This window comes from Argopecten irradians, chromosome 15 (genome assembly GCF_041381155.1).
Source record: "Argopecten irradians isolate NY chromosome 15, Ai_NY, whole genome shotgun sequence".
NCBI classification, from domain to species: domain Eukaryota; kingdom Metazoa; phylum Mollusca; class Bivalvia; order Pectinida; family Pectinidae; genus Argopecten; species Argopecten irradians.
In genome coordinates, this window is record NC_091148.1 from 8,134,854 (window position 1) to 8,155,581 (window position 20,728).

General features: G+C 38.3%; 2 protein-coding genes across 4 annotated transcripts; one reads left to right on the forward strand and one right to left on the reverse strand.

The window, feature by feature from the left end:
- Positions 1–1,220: 1,220 nt before the first annotated feature.
- LOC138309872 (uncharacterized) lies at positions 1,221–20,487 on the forward strand. Of its 3 annotated transcripts, none has more exons than XM_069251120.1 (4): positions 1,221–1,435; positions 8,462–9,193; positions 17,924–18,067; positions 18,701–20,487. In XM_069251120.1, exons 2-4 carry the CDS (start codon positions 8,980–8,982, stop codon positions 18,898–18,900), a joined length of 558 nt encoding a protein of 185 aa, XP_069107221.1. In that variant the 5' UTR covers positions 1,221–1,435; positions 8,462–8,979; the 3' UTR covers positions 18,901–20,487. The 3 variants fall into 3 exon arrangements, with proteins under 3 accessions (XP_069107221.1, XP_069107222.1, XP_069107220.1); XM_069251121.1 differs by lacking the exon at positions 1,221–1,435 and adding an exon at positions 2,795–2,810; XM_069251119.1 differs by lacking the exons at positions 1,221–1,435; positions 8,462–9,193 and adding an exon at positions 12,533–13,035.
- On the reverse strand, positions 6,306–7,835 carry LOC138309690 (uncharacterized). The gene has a single exon (XM_069250910.1). It carries the CDS (start codon positions 7,833–7,835, stop codon positions 6,306–6,308), a length of 1,530 nt encoding a protein of 509 aa, XP_069107011.1.
- Positions 20,488–20,728: the final 241 nt, after the last annotated feature.

The window sequence follows — 20,728 nt, forward strand, 5'->3', positions numbered from 1 at the left end:
CCACATTGACGACATGAATTAGATTTATCGAAACAATCGGAAGACTATCTCGATAGACTTCACCACTTTAAAATAGGGAGTTTCTTTTCGTTCCAACTTCCGGTCTACCACTTTGTCCGCGACGACGGAAACAATTTCCGGTTACTGTAACAATAGCGATCAAGTGCATTGTTTTGATTTACAGAGACGCTCTCGGTAATAGCACGTGCATTGTGGTGGGCTATATATAGATGTGTTCAAAATGTTATGTAATACATTCATAAACGTAGTTAATATCATATTATGTTACTAATTTATACAAAAAAATAATTCAAAATGGGAAAGGGAGATCAAGAAGATCTTAGAAGAGATGTAAAGGCGGATTATCGTTTTTTTTACACAAAAAAAAAAAAAAAATCGAATAACATATCAACTTGCTTTGTGTCAATTTGATTTCCGATTTTCCGATTCAATATTTCACTTTAGACGATTTAATTCTTAACAGATGGTAATTTCGTGATCTAGCTACAAGAATATAGATTATAATTTATTTGGGATTTCGGGCAAGAAAGAAAGAAAGACAAAAAGAAAAGAAGAAAAAAAGAAAGAAAGAAAAGAAAGAAAGAAACCAGATAGGTACAAATAGATTAAAGACTTTGTAATTGACAGATTATTTCTTTAAAATTATAATTTATGTGGGATTTTAGGTATGTCATTTTAAGAAAGAAAGAAAGAAAGAAAGAAGATAGGTACAAATAAATTAAAGACTTTGTAATTGACAGATTATTTCTTTAAAATTATAATTTATGTGGGATTTCGTGCATGTGATTTTAAGAAAGAAAGAAAGAAAGAAAGAAAAAAAGAAAGAAAGAAAAAAAGAAAGAATGAAAGAAAAAAAAAGAAAGAAAAAGAAAGAAAGGAAGAAAGAAAGAAACTAGATTGGTACAATAGATTAAATACTTTTTAATTGATAGATTATTTCTTAAAAATTATTTGCACCTGAATTTCATTTAAATTCCTTTATTATAAAAAAATAAATTGTGCTGTAATCGTTCACTGGCACCAAATGAATGATGTACCGAAGTCAAACCTCTTCAGACTATTAATAGATCATTTCCTGTGGCGTCTCTCACTGCGCGGTTTGTTTAAGTATCTACGGTAAAACAATTAGGAGGTTCATTCTTAACTATCATTTTAATCTTCTTCTGCTGGGGGTCAGAGGTCACACACAGCTGGATACGTACTTATAGGAGCCTCCCAGTTACAACTTCCTCTGTCTTTCTGGTAGATATATATACATATATATGTCGGTATGTTTGTTGGGGTCAAAGTTCAGATGGAATATTAGGTGTTTTTTATGCGAGTATGTTGATGCCTGGAGTTACGTATAGGGGAGTTGTGGATTCTGTGTGTGTAGTTACATAAGTGTTTACTTTAAACCTACAGATTCCAAACGGTAAGTTTTTTGTTTGTTTTAAACTCGTACTAAACATGTCTGTTATACGCGCGTATTGTACCATTTAAATTGCTTTTATATCGAATAATTTGATATACATGTATATGGTTAAAAACAAGCATGGAGTCTAGCTTTCCGTTTCCCTTAAATGAGCTGCATAGCAAACAGTTATGTAACTGTGCATGGCATGCCACCGTACGGAACACGCTACATTTGTTGTTTTTATGTTGAAAAAAACCCGTAAAATTCAAATTTCGATTCTTGTTTTAGCATGTACATCAGTGTGTATTTAGTTAACAGACTGTTTCGTGAAAACAAAGTGAAAATGCATGTGGAACCCAATTATATATAGTGTTCAGATTTCTATGAATACATTTTATCAAACACTCATATGGACTTTAGCATATAGAAACAGCTAAAGTACATTTGCATGAAAAGGAATGGAGTCGCAAAACAAGCTATAGCTATTTGTAACACTCCTTTACTACACTTATGGACCTACCATAAGGTTAACATGGTATTATAATAACCTGTTGGAATCTGACATATTAACCCCGAGTTTCAATCTCGGTCAATTTTTAAATAACTATATTAACTAGCATGGCTTTGGTCGATATTATATTCCCTCCTGATAGTACAACACCATATTAACCTCTTTTAAATTAAGATACATTATTGAGAAATGTGAAACATGTACAAGTGTAATTCTAATGCATGTACTTATTATTTAGTATAGTTGATAAGGTCCATTTTCATAAGTGGATGAAGCTGTAGCTTGATAATTTAATTACTAACCCGTGGTCGGTTAGGAAGCTACATTTGTAAACATGATACATATGTACTCACATTTCCTCCATTTACAGTTGTTTTGGCAGTTTCATGTACCATCTTAGGTATTTCTGGAGTATCTATGATATACCGACAGTGATAGTAACCCCTGGAGTATCGAGGATATAACGACAGTGATAATAACCCCTGAGATATCGAGGATATAACGACAGTGACAATATCGAGGATATAACGACAGTGACAGTAACCCTCGAGTATCGAGGATAGTGTCCCTGACGAAAAGACCAATACACTTTTATGGTACAATATAAGAAACTATGTAAAACAGTGAAGAAATATTTTTACAGACACACCCAATGGTTTGGTTTGGTTTGTTTAGGCATGTAAGGACGTGCCAGGTTTGTTGGTGGAGAAAAGCCGGAGTCCCCGGAAAGTAATAACCGACAGTGTTCATTACCTGGTAACTGCCCACATGGGATTTGAACTCGCATCCCAGAGGTAGAGGGCTTGTGGTAATATGTCGGTACATTTTAACCACTCGGCCACCGTGACCCTTAAAAATCTTTGATACAGTGTATAAACTAAGGTAAAATTTGACTTTAAAGGTGCACCCAAATACTGAATGTATGAAAGACCATGTGAAATTCGAAAGTAGGGTCCATGAAAAGTGTCAAGGAACTAGCTTTACAAACACTCTTTATATTGATTCAGCAACTGCCGAGGAAAACCATACATCACAATGATACAATATACAATTTAAGTGAACCATAAAGTAATATGAAAACAACAATCATCCGGTTATAATGACAGTGATAGTAACCCCGCGAATATCGAATAGTGCATGTAAAATAGTGAAATATAAATAATTCAACTATTAATATTACAAACAAAATTATATTATAGTATTCTGAACACTACGTGAACTCTCAGCACGGCAATCTACATATGCACATTATGGTCACAACTATCCATTTTGACTCAATAGTTGTTTTTGCGATGATTAATATTTTCTTTTAAGTTTTTTTTTGCAATGATTAATATATAAGTGATATACTTTCGATATTTCATATGAACCACCATATCTTGCCAAGAATGTACAATACAATGCCTGTTTGAATGTTGCGTTCTCACACTCGTAACCTAACCTGATACCCCTCCAGCTACTTAACTAACGATCGACAGCTGGTAGTTATATATATGTGTGTGATTAAGGCTCTACAAAACACAACCATGGCAGTCACACCACATAACGTCTCTTACATGTGCTGTAGTTCTGTATTACATAGTTATCCGCCCTTGTATATTATAGAGTTATCTACCCTTGTATATCATAGAGTTATCTACTAGTAACCTTGTATATATGATAGAGTTACCTACCTTTGTATATTTTAGAGTTATCGTCATTTGCATATTGCATAGTTATCTGTCCTTGTATAGTATAGAGTTATCTGCTCTTGTATATCACAGAGTTATCTACCCTTGTATATTATAGAGTTATCTAACATTGTATATTATAAAATTATCGGCCTTTGTATATTACATAGATATCTACCCTTGTAAATTATAGAGTTATCGGCCTTTGAATAGTGCATAGTTATCTGTCCTTGTATATTATAGAGTTATCTGCTCTTGTATGTTACAGAATGGTCTGCCCGTGTATATAACATATTTATCCGCCCTAGTATAATACAGAGTTATTTCCCTTTGTATATAGACTGGTTCCCTTCCCTTAGTTCTCTACTCTCCGCCAGGCTGCGCTCCGCTCAGTGAAGCGTACGCAAGGGAGATAACTGAGGCGGGAACAGTCTACCATTGTATATTATAGAGTTATCTGCCTTGTGGGTAATTTTCGATTGTGACGTCATTATTTTGTGAGCCCGCCATTTTTTTTCTAAAAAAGATATGACGTTCCCCTCATATACACAGACAGATAACTGTGTAATATGTGACTATATAGTCATGCATGTGCAGGATAAGAGTACATAGTTTATGACTGATGTTTTGCCAAATGTATATTTAATAAATACATTTCAAAATTTTTTTTACGTATCAATAATAAAATTTCAATTACAAGTTGATTGATATATCCATCCTACATCTTCATCTGCATCCTCGATGCTCCATCCAGGTAACTATCATTGACGTTATATATCTGGCTCAAATATAGGCATGTTTAGCTGAGCATGTTTTGCGCCGTGAAAACAATAGCCATGCAGGTCCCGATTTCCGGAAACAAACTTTAGTTACATTAGTTAACTTACATCAGACGGGAAAAGTTAATTTTTTACTGAAGTCTTGACTTTTGTTTCAAGAAATCGGAGCCAGGTATGTAGACGCGAAATTAAGTCGCCTTGAAAAATACTTTGATTTACAGTAAACATACTTATACCTGTGCTCTGGAGTAATACTTAACATTCCAACATCTTTGTTTTCCTCCTCCGAAGGAAAACATCACATCAGGATGAAATGGTTTGTTAGTTAGTAGATTTTGACACTGATGGTATCCCGTAGGAGAATTACCCCAATTCAGGCCATATTTATACTTGCTTTATTAACACAGTATATTCGTTACAATTAACATTTCCATACACATACGATTTTGTATACTTTAATCTGTACCCGGTATACCATGCACCCCATATGAAAAACACTTTTGCGTCAATAATAAAGGTGTTACGTTTGTCGTCGAAGAAAAACTCCGATTTATGGTCGGTGCCTAATAACTGTTTCCTTCTATCTCACACTTTCCTCTTCAACTCACTCACTTGCATTATTATATTCGCATTCACTGCACTCCCCACCCCCACTCTCATTAATCCCTTCACTCTCTCTCCCACTTACTACCTCTTACTCTCTCTCTCTCTCGCACTTACTCTCTCTCTCACTCACTCACTCTCTCTCTCTCTTTCACACTTACTCTCTCTCTCTCTCTCTCGCACTTACTCTCTCTCTCTTTCACACTTACTCTCACTCTCTCTCCCACTTACTACCTCTTACTCTTTTCCACTTACTCTCTTTCTCTTTCACACTTACTCTCTCTCTCTCGCACTTACTCTCTCTCTCACTCACTCTCTCTCTCTCCCTCCCTCCCTCTCAACTCCTTCACATTCACTCACTCCCTCGCCTGAATACATATGAAGGCCAATAATAGGTTAAGGGAGCTATGTTTACACTTTGGTACTTTTTGTACCTGTGTTTGAATTAAAAAGGATAAATCCAGGTCAAATCTTCAGTATAAATAACAAATTATATCGATCTTTCGAAAGAGTTTAAATTTGTGTTACATATCCATATGTTCCTATCATAATCTTATTGCTAACCATTTAAACAGAAAAGTTTCTAATTAAATTCCTCCATCAAGAAATTGAATTTGGTGTTTTATTGATATGTACAACATCGACATTTCAATTATTTTCATTTTTATTTTCTGTAAAATACATGGGAGGTTACTCTGATGTCTCTATATATGCTATGAATATACCAGGCAGATAGACCAATTATCTGATATACAGTTAATCCCCTACCGGTACTTCTATATTGTACTAATCCCTATATATATATATCGTCACCGACGGATACAGTTGACTACACACATGTAGGATGCTTTTATTATAGTTTTTCTTCCTTATAAAATCATGCAAATTAATTACAAACTGATGCAGCGCGTTTCCTTTCTACAACAAATATATAGCAAACACTTCCGAAGAAGAAGTTTCCAAAATATCATATGATTTGCAAACATTAAAAGTTCGATGTATGGATAATCAAAATGTTTATCTACATTGCTTTTAGGTATGTATGTCTTTGGTAACATGGAATGGGGTAGGAGTAGAGAGTAAGGGTAGGAGATAGAGGGTTGGGAGTAAAGAGAATACCTGATACGGGTAGGGAGTAGAGGGTATAGGTACATATTAGATAGTAGGGGTATAGTTAGATGGTAGGTGTAAATTGCAGAGGATTGAGTGGTAGAGGATAGAGGATAAGGTAGATGGTAGGAGTAGAGGGTAGATGATAATGTAGATGGTAGATAGTAGAGGGTAGGTAGAGGTAGGGGTAGAGGGTAGGGGTAGAGGGTAGAGGTTTAGGAAGTAGGGAGTAGAGGGTAGAGGTAGGGGTAGAGGGTAGATGGTTGGGGTAGAGGGTAGATGGTTGGGGTAAGAGGGTAGATGGTTGGGGTAGAGGGTAGATGGTTGGGGTAGAGGTAGATGGTAGAGGGTAGAGGGTAGGGGTAGAGGGTAGATGGTTGGGGTAGAGGGTAGGGGTAGAGGGTAGATGGTGGGGTAGAGGGTAGATGGTTGGGGTAGAGGGTAGGGGTAGAGGGTAGATGGTTGGGGTGGGTAGGGTAGGCATAGAGGGTAGATGGTAGGGGTAGAGGAGTAGATGGTTGGGGTAGAGGGTAGGGGTAGAGGGTAGATGGTTGGGGTAGAGGGTAGATGGTTGGGGTAGAGGGTAGGGGTAGAGGGTAGATGGTAAGGGTAGAGGGGGTAGGGGGGTAGAGGGTAGATGGTTGGGGTAGAGGGTAGGCGTAGAGGGTAGATGGTTGGGTAGAGGGTAGGGGTAGAGGGTAGATGGTTGGGGTAGAGGTAGAGGTGGGGTAGAGGGTAGGGTTAGAGGGTAGATGTTGGGGTAGAGGTAGGCGTAGAGGGTAGATGGTTGGGTAGAGGTAGGGTAGAGGGTAGATGGTTGGGGGTAGAGGGTAGATGGTTGGGGTAGAGGTAGGGTAGAGGGTAGGGGTAGAGAGTAGAGATGGTTGGGTAGAGGGTAGTGGTAGAGGGTAGATGGTTGGGGTAGAGTATATGGTTGGGGTAGAGGGTAGGGGTAGAGGGTAGATGGTTGGGGTAGAGGGAAGGCGTAGAGGGTAGATGGTTGGGGTAAAGGGTAGAGGGTAGAGGGTAGATGGTAGGGGTAGAGGTAGATGGTAGGGATAGAGGGTAGAGGGGTAGAGGGTAGGGGTACAGGGTAGGTGGTAAGGGATGGTAGGGGTAGAGGGTAGGTGGTAGAGGGTAGGGGTAGAGGGTAGGGGTAAGAGTAGAGGTAGGGGATAGAGGGTAGGGGTAGAGGGTAGGGGTAGAGGGTAGGTGGTAAGGGTAGATGGTAGGGGTAGAGGGTAGGTGGTATGGGTAGAGGGTAGATGGTAGAGGGTAGAGGTAGGGGTAGAAGTAGAGGTAGGGTAGAGGTAGGTAGAGGGTGGGTAAGGGTAGAGGTAGGGGTGAGGGTAGAGGGTAGATAGAGAGTAGAGGTAGGGAGAAGGTAGGGTATAGAGGGTAGGGTTAGATGGTTGGTAGAGGGTAGTAAGGTAGGGTAGGGTAAGGGTAGATGGTAGAGGGTAGAGGTAGGGGGTAGAGGGGTTAGAGGGTAGAGGTAGTAGAGAGTAGAGGGGGTAGGGGTGGAGTAGGGTAGAGGGTAGAGGGTATAGGTAGGGGTAGTAGAGGGTAGATAGGGTAGAGATTGGGTAGTGGTATGGTAGGGAGTTGGGTAGAGGTAGGGAAGATGGTAGGGTAGTAGGGGTAAGGATAGGGAGGGTATGGGGAGGGGTAGTGGGTATAGTGTAGATTGAAGAGGGTAGAGAGAAGAGGGTTGATGATATATTAGAGGTTAGGGGGTAGGGCATCATCGATACTCAAGGGGTTACTGTCACTGACGTTATATCCACCCCTGAATCTCATAGTATAATTGGATGCAACAGAAGAGGGCAGGTAATTGAGCCGTAGATGTACATCAAAAGAGCCGTATAACGGTTCATTGTGGTTGACTGTATGATTTGAGTGTCGCTCTCTCTGTTGTCCTCACAGGAAATCTTGGCAGACATCTGATTGGTTCAGTTTTTTTTCTTTTGGACTGCTTTTAGTTTGACTATGTGCTCAGTGTAAAACTTCAAAGAAATCTTCTCAGGCCTGGGATTGGTGGTTATCTGTTTCTCTCTTCATTTTAACTATGACATAGTCCAGGGGTGGATATGACGACAGTGATAATAGCCCCTGGAATATCGAGGACGCACTTCCATGAAACTACTGTTTTACCAAACAACAATAATACATGTGTACATCCAAAATGTCCTAAACAATAATAGGAAGAACGCCATATAAAACAGTTACTAATTCCCATGACCCTGTGTCCATGTTCACGAAAATCAAATAAATGCTTTTACCTTTTAGCATAGGCAGGCTGGCTATGACTTTGATAATTCGCCATAATAAATATAATATTGTGCATAATATTCTTCTCTTACATTTGCAGCCCTGCGTGTTTTGGCCTGCTACATTCGACCCCCTGTGACGATTTACAAGTCGACGATTCCGCTTGAAGGGAGGGAGAATACATCGGTACTACCGCTAGAACGTGTGTGGATTGTTTACGATCTTATCAAACCATTGTTTTTTTACTTGATGTTTCATTTTTTGTGTGCTTGAGAAGATTACGTAAGCATTCCTGAGGAATGTTTACAATGTAAACTAATGAATGCTGCTACAAAGCCTATAGCTTAGAATGGCGGGAATGTGAGAATTCAGCGATATCCTGTCTGTGCTCACAAAGTGTCGACATCATTAGTAATTGTGATTCTCCGAATTAACAAGAATACATGACGTCAAAACTTTAATTGGCTAATTCTAATTGATATAAAATTTGATCCATCGACAGTTAAGGAATACTAGAGATTATAGATAGATCCTTTAAACGTCTATTGATAAACTCTATCAATAGATAAAAAATATTAATCAACGACTTTGTGAAGTTTTCTGTAACGTTAAGTCATCATGAGGAAAAGTACCTTCAACGTCATCGGGATATCATGTACGTCATTGAACGTGCTATTGACTATTCTGGCGTTCGCTCCGCCTTACTGGATTGTCAGTTCGTACGGTCGAATGGCCAGACTCGGACTGTGGGCACGATGTAATGATATCTTTAACCACGGAGAATGTATTTGGTCTATGGACAGTCGTTTCGGATACCAACATTTACTCCCGCGTAAGTATGACATTATCTGTCGTTGCAGGTATGTTTTGATTGTGACGTCATGTGTTTACGAACGTAACGTCATATTTTTTGGCGAAACGACGTGAATTGCGTCAACAAAATAATGACGTCACAATGGATACTTACCCACAAGGGAGCTAACTCTGTGATATGCAAAGACGGAATTGATTGTTACGTTTTGTTTGTATATTTACATTCACTTGCCACTTGTACTATATAAACTAACCACGACAAAGTGAAGTCTAATGGGGATACAACTGACACCAAAACGTGACTAGTATGACGTCACTAATGTTGACGCGGTAACGTCAACTGATCACCGTCAAACTGGCTGTTCCATCCTTTGGAGTTTCCGTCGTTGATGAACGGTTTTCCTGATCTAACATAAACAGTTTTAATGCAGAGACACCCAAAATGAATTAATAATGAAAATATAAGTATATCTTCCTATGGAATATATGGTCTATATCTAAAGATACCCAAGCTTTGCAGATAATCATTATAATGCGCTAAATTGTCTGCAAAGCTTTTGTCTGGAAAGCTTTAGCATCTATATAGACCGTATATTCCATAGGAAGACATCTTTAACGCTTGAATGTGTGTGACAACGTCATATTTTTCGTAGAAATTTCACTCACACAGAAATAACATCACAAGTGATACTAATCCACAAGGGAAATAACTCTGTTATACGCAAAGACGGAATATGTTTTAAGATATTTCATGACATACAGTGTCGACCACTATTTAGGGAATGATAGAAACAATTGATTTAGTATGGTATATCAGGTTTTAATTTCAAAAAAATTGAATATTTACAGCTGTACATTGATGACGAAACATACATTAAATCTTTGTTTGTTCTTTACTCTTGATAATTTGTATTCCCCTATTCATATTGATTTTCTGCTGACATTTACGTTTACTCATATACTGCATCATTACAGAGAGTTCCGAAACAAAATAACTATCGCTTTCATGTACTAGTGTGGGCAACAGGGACTTGGGAAATAGAGACAATTATCCGGAAATATGTTTTGGGTCCATCACTATTGGCTATAGATTATCTTCAACTATTGGTTGAGGGTTATCTTTTATTTTTAATTTCTAAATTAAAATTGGTTAAATAGACAATTTGATTTTAACTTAGAAGAATATTTAGCATCTTAAAGTGTTCTATAGACACTGGGATATAATAATAAGAGGTTATGTAACACTAGGTCCCTGTAATTGGAACAAAATGTCGATCTAAGGGAGATAACTGTGGTTTGGCCGCCGATATGGTCTCTGGAGACCACTTACAAATATTGATTGACACCGCTAACACGGCATTTACTGCATACGGAAGAAATATTGCTTTCAATTAGCTCCGTGCATGATTCGTTTGCCGCTATGATTTAATTTACTGTGGTCGAACGATAATGAATATAAACTTAGGCAATTTGGATTGGCTGTGACATCAGGGGTTATTCATTAATAATTGGTAATAACGATATTTTCAGAAAATACGCTTTGGAATAGATTACAGACGATAAAACGAGTAATCCGTACGTTTAGCATGATTTCACATGCAGCCTGATGTTACATACATATAATGATAGAAACATTAAGTACAAAATTTGTCAGACAACCAGCTACAAAACATACCACATACAAAAACTGTCGAAAAAAAGGTCTAAATTATTTCAATTCACACCAAATGCTGTAAAGTTTAAAACGGCTTGAGATGTTAAGAAATTGAAATCGATTCTTTTTATATAATCATTTAGTATCCGGTATATAGAGTGTATACCCGGTGATGTAGATGTGCGGTATATACAGGAGAATGTAGATGTCCGGTATATACAGGGTGATGGAGATGTCCGGTATATACAGGGAGGTGTAGATGTCCTGTATATACAGGGAGGTGTATATGTCCAGTATATACAGGGTGATGTAGATGTCCGGTGATGATGTAGATGTCCGGTATATATGGAGGGAGTGTAGATGTCCGGTATATACAGGGGAGTGTAGGTGTCCGGTATATACAGGGAAATAAAGGTAGATGTCCGGTATATACAGGGAAGTGTAGATGTCCGGTATATACAGGGAGGTGAAGCTGTCCGGTATATATAGTGAGTGTAGATGTCCGGTATATACAGGGGAGTGTAGATGTCCGGTATATACAGGGAGATGTAGATGTCCGGTATATACCGGGAGGTGAAGCCGTCCGGTATATACATGGGAAGTGTAGATGTCCGGTATATACAGGGAATGTAGATGTCCGGTATATAAAGGGAGGTGTATATGTCCAGTTTATACAGGGAAATGTAGATGTCCGGTATATACAGGGAGGTGAAGCTGTCCGATATATATAGTGAGTGTAGATGTCCGGTATATACAGGGGAGTGTAGATGTCCAGTATATACAGGGAGATGTAGATGTCCGGTATATACAGGGAGGTGTAGATGTCCGGTATATACAGGGAAGTGTAGATGTCCGGTATATACAGGGAGGTGTAGATGTCCGGTATATACAGGGAAGTGTAGATGTCCGGTATATACAGGGAGTGTAGATGTACGGTATATACAGGGGAGTGTAGATGTCCAGTATATACAGGGGAGTGTTGATGTCCGGTATATACAGGGAGATGTTTATGTCCGGTATATACAGGGGAAGGTAGATGTTCGGTATATACAGGGAAATGTATATGTCCAGTATATACTGGGGAATGTAGATGTCCGGTATGTACAGGGAGATGTATATGCCCAGTATATACAGGGGAGTGTAGATGTCCGGTATATACAGGGAGTGTAGATAACCGGTATAAACAGGGAGTGTATATATGTCCGGTATATACAGGGAGTGTATATGTCCGGTATATACAGGGAGTGTAGATGTCCGGTATATACAGGGAAGTGTAGATGTCCGGTATATACAGGGAGGTGTAGATGTCCGGTATATACAGGGGAATGTAGATGTCCGGTATATACAGGGAGTTGTATATGTCCAGTATATACAGGGAAGTGAATATGTCCAGTTTATACAGGGATATGTATTTGTCCGGTATATACAGGGAAGTGTAGATGTCCGGTATATACAGGGATGTTTAAATAATTTATTAACTTATGTTAGTATTCAATGATATCCCACTTCAAAGATTCTATTATGATGAAGATGAGCAGATTTCCGAACACCGCCACCAAGTGATTAATTTGGGAAGAAATAGACGAATCGCTCAAATCACGTTCTGAAAATCGCGCGTTGCCATGGAAACTAAAATGAATTATGCACACTGGTTGGTCCCGTGTATGAAATAGCAGTCTACACAGTATAGGTCAGACTTTGTTAACTTGTTTTGATGCGGGCCCTCTGATTCTGATGCTGAAGTGTGCGTGATACTCTACAAGAAGTGTGTATGTGTAACCCACATACAACTTACAAGTGCTTATAGCTGGAATGTGAATTAGTATACTCCACATTTGTTGATATAGTGGTACATGGATTTTAGTGTCTGCTTTAATATATTTTTCATTTTGATACAGAAACGTTTGCCCACATGCTGAATCTGACAGACAGTGGTTCCGAATCAATAATAACTGTCTAATCGCTTGTGTTAGTGTTCAGTTTGCCTACCATTATGAGGAGTTGTGCGGCCGTTCTGGGTTTGACGTTTCTAGTTATAACGGATTTGGCTTCTATAATAAGTTTCGCGACACCGTATTGGTTGGAACTGAACATCGGACTGTTCGGTTTGTCCGGACAATGGAAATTCCATGGACTTTGGGCCACTTGTGACAGAGACCAGTGTTCGTGGGTATTTGAAGATGGAGCTCGAGTTCTGTCAAGTGCAGGTATATTTAGCGCCTGGGGTGCGGGCAGACTTTTGGTCCGAGGGGTGGGGGTGTGGGGGTAGTGTGAACGACGACAGAAATATACAAATGGAGGGATGGGGTAGGGGATTATGGCGGTTTTTAGTTATTGTATTGAAAGAAGTGTGTAGCTTTCAGAATAGGATGAGAAATGATTTTGGTGTTTTAAAGGTTTTGACGATGGTCGGGGTATATGTAGAAAGGAAGGGAAAGGATGGAATGGGTTAGCAAAATCGAGAAAGGGTATTAGGAAATGTAAAGACTGAGTTTTGTTTAGAAAAGGGGAAAACTAGCCACGACATTGGAGAAGAGGACATGGAGGCTGCATGCGAACAGGTGTCAGAATCCAACGCCAGTGATAGTATGAGGGATGAGGGGATGGGGTCGAAGTCACGCCGAGTCGTGTTGTTTTAAGCTAGCCGGGGCCTTTAAGGACGTGCTTGGATAGGAGATAAACCCGAATACCCGGGAGAAAAGCACCCTCTATTTACGTTATAATTAATGGCATGACATCATACAGTGTAGATCAAAATTAGGAAACCAGGCTTTTAGAGATCTGTTTAGGAGTCTTAAGTTTACTTTTAAAAGACTCCTAAACAGATCTCTAAAAGGTCTATATTATCAATGGGAACTAAGGATCTTTGGACAATTTTCAAAAGTGAGATAAAAGCAACACTGCTATAAACGACACCTCTATATAAAGGACACCTCTATATAAAGGACACCTCTATATAAAGGACACCTCTATATAAAGGGCACCTCTATATAAAGGACACCTCTATATAAAGGACACCTCTATATAAAGGACACATGTATATATAAAGGACACCTCTATATAAAGGACACCTCTATATAAAGGACGCCTCTATATAAAGGGCACCTCTATATAAAGGACACCTCTATATAAAGGACACCTCTATATAAAGGACACCTCTATATAAAGGACACCTCTATATAAAGGACACCTCTATATAAAGGACACCTCTATATAAAGGACACCTCTATATAAAGGACACCTCTATATAAAGGGCACCTCTATATAAAGGGCACCTCTATATAAACGACACCTCTATATAAAGGACACCTCTATATAAACGACACCTCTATATAAAGGACACCTCTATATAAAGGACACCTGTATATATAAAGGACACCTCTATATAAAGGACACCTCTATATAAAGGACGCCTCTATATAAAGGGCACCTCTATATAAATGGCACCTCTGTATAAAGGACACCTCTGTATAAAGGACACCTCTATATAAAGGACACCTCTACATAAAGGACACCTCTACATAAAGGGCACCTCTATATAAACGACACCTCTGTATAAAGGACACCTCTATATAAAGGACACCTGTATATATAAAGGACACCTCTATATAAACGACACCTCTATATAAACGACACCTCTATATAAAGGACACCTCTATATAAACGACACCTCTATATAAACGACACCTCTATATAAATGACACCTCTATATAAACGACACCTCTATATAAACGACACCTTTCTTTAATGGACAGAATCATCAACTTCATTTTTTTGCAGTTTATTATATAATTGGCCTCTGCATAAAGCCCACTGTCTATAAAGGATTTTTTTGCTGTGTCGCTTTGGTATCCTTTATAGACAGGTTTGCCTGTGTTGGTTAAAGAATACTTGCTAGGAGAGTTCGTGGGTGGAATTAATTCAAATCATAACAATTACCCGTATTGTTTGTGAGCAAGGAGTCATATTTTGTTTCCGAGGGCGGTGTTTGATTACACTGAATTCCAGGCTAATTACGACATAATGATTAATTACCTCAATTATTCGTCATCTGAAAAGGCCATTGTTGATCTACAGTCGCCATACACTTACTAACCTCTCTAACATCACCCACGATACTCAAGGGGTTATTATCGCTGCCGTTATATCCTCGATACTCAAGGGGTACTGTCACTGTCGTTATATCCTCGATTCTCCAGGGGTTACTATCACTGTCATTATATCCTCGATACTCCAGGGGTTACTATCACTGTCGTTATATCCTCGATACTCCAGGGGTTACTGTCACTGTCGTTATATCCTCGATACTCCAGGGGTTACTATCACTGTCGTTATATCCTCGATACTCCAGGGGTTACTATCACTGCCGTTATATCCTCGATACTCCAGGGGTTACTATCACTGTCGTTATATCCTCGTATATACTCCAGGGGTTACTATCACTGCCGTTATATCCTCGGTACTCCAGGGGTTACTATCACTGTCGTTATATCCTCGGTACTCCAGGGGTTACTATCACTGTCGTTATATCCTCGGTACTCCAGGGGTTACTATCACTGTCGTTATATCCTCGGTACTCCAGGGGTTACTATCACTGTCGTTATATCCTCGATACTCCAGGGGTTACTATCACTGTCGTTATATCCTCGTTACTCCAGGGGTTACTATCACTGTCGTTATATCCTCGGTACTCCAGGGGTTACTATCACTGTCGTTATATCCTCGATACTCCAGGGGTTACTATCACTGCCGTTATATCCTCGGTACTCCAGGGGTTACTATCACTGTCGTTATATCCTCGGTACTCCAGGGGTTACTATCACTGTCGTTATATCCTCGGTACTCCAGGGGTTACTATCACTGCCGTTATTTCATCGATATCCAAAGGGTTACTATCACTGCAGTTACGTATCTACCTTATAAGACAGTGATAATAACCCCTTGAATATCGAGGACGCTCTAACATTACCTTTTACGGAATATACAAAGTACGTATGCATAACAAGCCTGAAAATGAATGATCCAGCCTGGATGTGTTTTGTATTTAATTGTACTTTTTCGCATGTCGTCTTTTGAAAAAAGTTAAAAAAAACACCGTTATGTAGCAAGGTTGGACATGTATGTAGTAGGAATGAAGCTGTGTCTAGATTTTGTATAGTCTAAATATCAGGCATTCGGAGGCTCTAGACACAAAAAAGCAAGACTCCTCGTGATGTTTTGCTTGAAAAGAATATTATGTTCATCATCAAACTACATATGAATAATTCATATGTAGTTTGATGATGAACATAATATTCTTTTCTTAGGCTATGATGGAGTTCTTCGCTACAGGGACCTGACACGAGTTTCTAACATTCGGTCATATGTATTATAGTATTGATAATATGATAAATACAATATGTTGTTGGTTAGAAATTCATGTCAGGTCCCTGTGTCTTTCGACACATATCTGCTGAAAGATTAGAACAGAAATAATGTCATCTAATGGCAAGCATTTGTTTTCATTAAAAAGTTCCATATAATCAACTGACAGAAATGACCTCAGTCAACACGGGCCCATTCGGCCTTTTGCCTACAAAACTAATTTTGCATGTTTCATATCCCTAGAATATGGTCTCAAAGTCCAGTCTGTGTTATAGCTTATTAAACCACGCACTCAACATAACAGGCATACTCTGTGTTTTTTAAATTTGTAAAGACGTTTCTCCATTACAAGTGGTTGGCGTCATGCCAGCCCCTCCTTCCGCGAAAAGCACGTGGTCGACTTATACCATGGATTATGCGGACTAAGGCATACATATATGTTTGACCCTGTGCCAAAACGAAATGAGTCAAATCACAGGAAACTCTCTATTTCCTTAAGTACGTTGTAATAAGATTATATCTTCATTTTAAAGTTTCCTCAGATCTTATCTCATCCGACACGTCATAATTTATAGTAAAAAGAACTATATATAGACCACACCAGCTAGAGTAAGACATATATTGACCTTTGACCTAATTTTGATAGTGACCTTTCCGAAGCTTAAGTGGGACATGGATTGACCTTTGACCTAATTCTAATAGTGGCCTTCCCGAATATAACGTGGAACATGGACTGGCCTTTGACATATTGAATAGTGACCTTCCCCGGAGCTTAAGTTGACCATGGATTGACCTTTGACCTAATTTAAAGTGACCTTTCCAACGCTACAGTGGGCATAGATTGACATTCGACCTATAGTGACCTTCACGAAGCGGAAGTTGGACATGGATTAACCTTTGACCTCACTTAAGATACTCCACCTATCTGAACCCCGGGCTTCATTACCCATCTATATTTCGAGAATCCAGTGACATCCGTTTCGAAGAAAAATATATTCATAAAAAACGAAGGAACAAAAGAGGCTGGGATAATATACTCTAGAATATTAGGTAGACAGCTTTCAAGTTTATTTAATTAAATGAAACACAAAACCCTGTATTTAAAGTGAAAGTTAATGGTATGTAGCACGTGTCATCCTCGATAATCCAGGAGTTACTCTCACTGTTGTATAACAACAACATAACATTAGACCATGGAATATCGAGGATGATAACATTTGGGGAAAGAGGATCTCCAGTTTCTACTGTATCTGTATTAGGTTGGAATGAAGGACTACCAAGTCGGTTCTAATGAACGACCATGACCTTCGTTCAAGGTCATACGATTCATGATGATTAAATACTTTTATGATTTCTTCTTAACAACAAAGATTATGTCTCTTCATTTGTATAACCTTAGCCACTGTTCAAGGGCAAATCAGTATATATCTCTTACATATAGGTCAATTCAATGTGGGACTGATTTTAGGAGGACTGAACTCACCTTTGACCTGAGTTACCTTTGACGACGGTTAAAAAGTAAGAGAAAAGTTCAAGGTCATATTGTCAATTCGATTGAAATTCTTTTACTGGCATTATTGGCCTATGATTTGTTTTCATATTTTTTATCACTAACCTTGACCTGATTTTGTATATTACATAATGGCTCAAGGCCACTTAGGGTATGATGCCAGTTGTGATGAAATTGACCTTTGACCTCATTAACCTTTGACCTGTTTTTGTATATTACAGAATGGTTCAAGGCCACCCAGGGCCTGATGTCGGTTGGACTAGGCCTGGCCCTCCTAGCTCTCATCGTAGCTACACTGGCCCTGTGTTGTCAGTGTCATGGCTGTAACTATGCCAGCACAGTTGCAGGCCTACTTCTCATATGTTGTAAGTAGAAAAGATCAGACAAAACGCAGGCGGTACAACGTAGGCAAAACGTAGGCAAAGCATAGGCAAAACGTTGGCGGCAAACGTAGGCAAAGCGTAGGCGGCAAAACGTAGGCAATGCGTAGGCAGGATATTGACAAGATAAAAGCAAAACGAAACGCAAATGATAGAATATTAAAATTGTACAGCATTATTAGCAGCGGTACCTATAGCAATATACAAAATGTATAATAAATACAAGTAAATGCTAATGTAGAGCAATTTTAGATGTATGCAAATCGAAGAGCTTGTGTTACAATATGGAAGAGTAACTGCTAAGATGTTAAAGAAGGATAAAAGAGGTCAAAACATACGAAAAATATGACAAATATATGAAGAATATGTAAAGAGAAGAATAGTATGCTATTAAATAGTAAAAAGGTAAAACAAAAGATTTAAAATGTACAACAAATATTGTAAATTGCAAAAATGCAACAAATATCAAAATTATATACATGTACATTTATTTCTCGATATGTTTCTGTGAACGGAGTGATCTTAGCGTTCATTTACTGAACTTTTAATATATTATTTTAGCAAATATCTTTATTGTAGTGATGTTTTCAAAATTTTTGCAAATTTTTTTATTTTTAGTCCTCTGTATCGGAGTAGCCGTGGCGTTATTCGGCATCAAAGCCAGTCAGGACTTCCATGCAGTTGTGGCCTCGGATAATTTCTCCTCTGGTCAAGAGTACAAGTACGCCTGGTCATTTTGGCTAGCTGCTGGCGCGGCCGGAATGGCACTCATTACGTCCATAATCTATGGCTGTGCCGGACTCAACACTCAGTATTAAGTAGTACACCGGATATAGGTATCATAGTATATTACACCGGGTATAGGTACTACCACACACCAAATTTGTGTTGACAGTGCTCGGGATCAGGTTTAAGTGATTGCGCATGAGCCCATTTACAGATAGATATGAATTCGTAACGGAAAATAGGGAAGTTTGAAATGAGAACAGTCATATAAAAGTGAATTTCTCTTTATTATGAAAAGGCTTTGTCGTCATAGCAACGACGTGGGTCGGGAATATGTACAATAAAATATATTGTGTTACATTTACCTAAATAAAATGATTCAACGTAAATATTTCATTGCGGTTATCGGGCTATTTTAAGAAGAAATCGAGGTGACATGCGACAGTATATGGGTGGGTTTTACTGAACTGTGCCTTGAGTTTTCAATCTTGGCCTTCCATGCATTTCATCATCTTTGCTTGCCAAGGGTTTCAATACGATACTCTCCTTTTCACCAAGAACGAAGGTACTGGATAGCAGCTCTTGGTTCGTTAAGATGCCATCTCATCAGATGAAGGAAAACATCTTTAACAGACCCATGTATTTATCATGCATTTGCTTCATTTATTTCGGTGTTCAATTTTATATGATGCGTATATTTCATATGATTTATAAGTTAACGCAAGTTTGAATGTTTTTTTGTTTGTTTTATTTTTGTCTGTTGTGATGAATACGGTACACGACATGGTACTACTGCACGTGCCCATGGTTTATCTATCGGGCATATTACGACATATAACGGCAAAAATAATTCTGTACTATCGATATTAGTTTGTCATTACTTCTTATGTGAAATTCAAGGTTTGTGATGTTCCACAGAAACGCGGATACGAGGTTATATTTCATGGCTGAAATAACTCATTAATTGGTAAGAAACGTCTTACTAAAAATAATGGTTTCATTTGTATGGCGAGAGGGGCACATAGATTTTGTCACACAAATGAGCAATTTTACTTTCTTAAGCATCAATATATATAAGGTTATTTTTTCGATTTCAAGTGAAAACGAGAAAATTAGATTTTCACATATTCAATTTTTACGATTTTGCTTTAAAAATATTTCGCGGATAAAGTTTTCATGACCACGCCAATGTCCCGCGCAATGACAAAACCATAATACCTGCGAAAATTACTGTCTTTACAGTATCACAAGAGGGAATATTAAGTAGACTGGATTACCTGCCGTAGTTTTTCTACTTTCCGCTAAGCTTCGCTCCAACATATATGAGCGCAGCCTAGCGGAGAGAACTGGCACTAAGGCAAGTAATCCCGTCTAGAATTCATTTTTCCGCACTCTAAAAAGACCGATATGTACAAAGTTGATGCTCAGATATACATTATGCAATCATTTACAGAACACTTTACATGGGCTGATATGTATATTTATATAGGTATGTAAGTTTTACGATATACAATATAAAAACAAGCTTTAACCGTGACAGTATTAAAACAATTTATATAATATTATGGAGTAGATAGTTTAGAAATATAACATATTGTTTTACTTATCATTATTATATTATATAATCTTTGTATATATACGATGTATGAATTACTTTAACTAATAAAATATTATCTGTATTTTGTTATGTTTTTTCTTCTGTTTAAATGAGGAGAGATCCAAACAAAGGGACATAACTCTGATAAATCATAATGCAGCGCTGTTGTGAATGTCAAAAAATATGTCACTTTCCCATTACAAATATGATAAGTGTTTGTGGTCTGTTCATGTTCTATAACGTCAGAAATACCGCAACAGTATACCCAATCCAGTCGCATTATATTGACAACGGGCAAACAAGTCGTCCCATAACTTTCGTGC

Excerpts from the sequence above, each read along its gene's own strand:
- LOC138309872 (XM_069251120.1), top strand. The coding sequence starts at position 8,980 with ATGAGGAAAAGTACCTTCAACGTCATCGGGATATCATGTACGTCATTG. Across the intron at positions 9,194-17,923 it reads ATACCAACATTTACTCCCGC|AATGGTTCAAGGCCACCCAG; the intron begins GTAAGTATGACA and ends TGTATATTACAG. Across the intron at positions 18,068-18,700 it reads AGGCCTACTTCTCATATGTT|TCCTCTGTATCGGAGTAGCC; the intron begins GTAAGTAGAAAA and ends TTTTATTTTTAG.
- LOC138309690 (XM_069250910.1), bottom strand. The coding sequence starts at position 7,835 with ATGCCCTACCCCCTAACCTCTAATATATCATCAACCCTCTTCTCTCTA.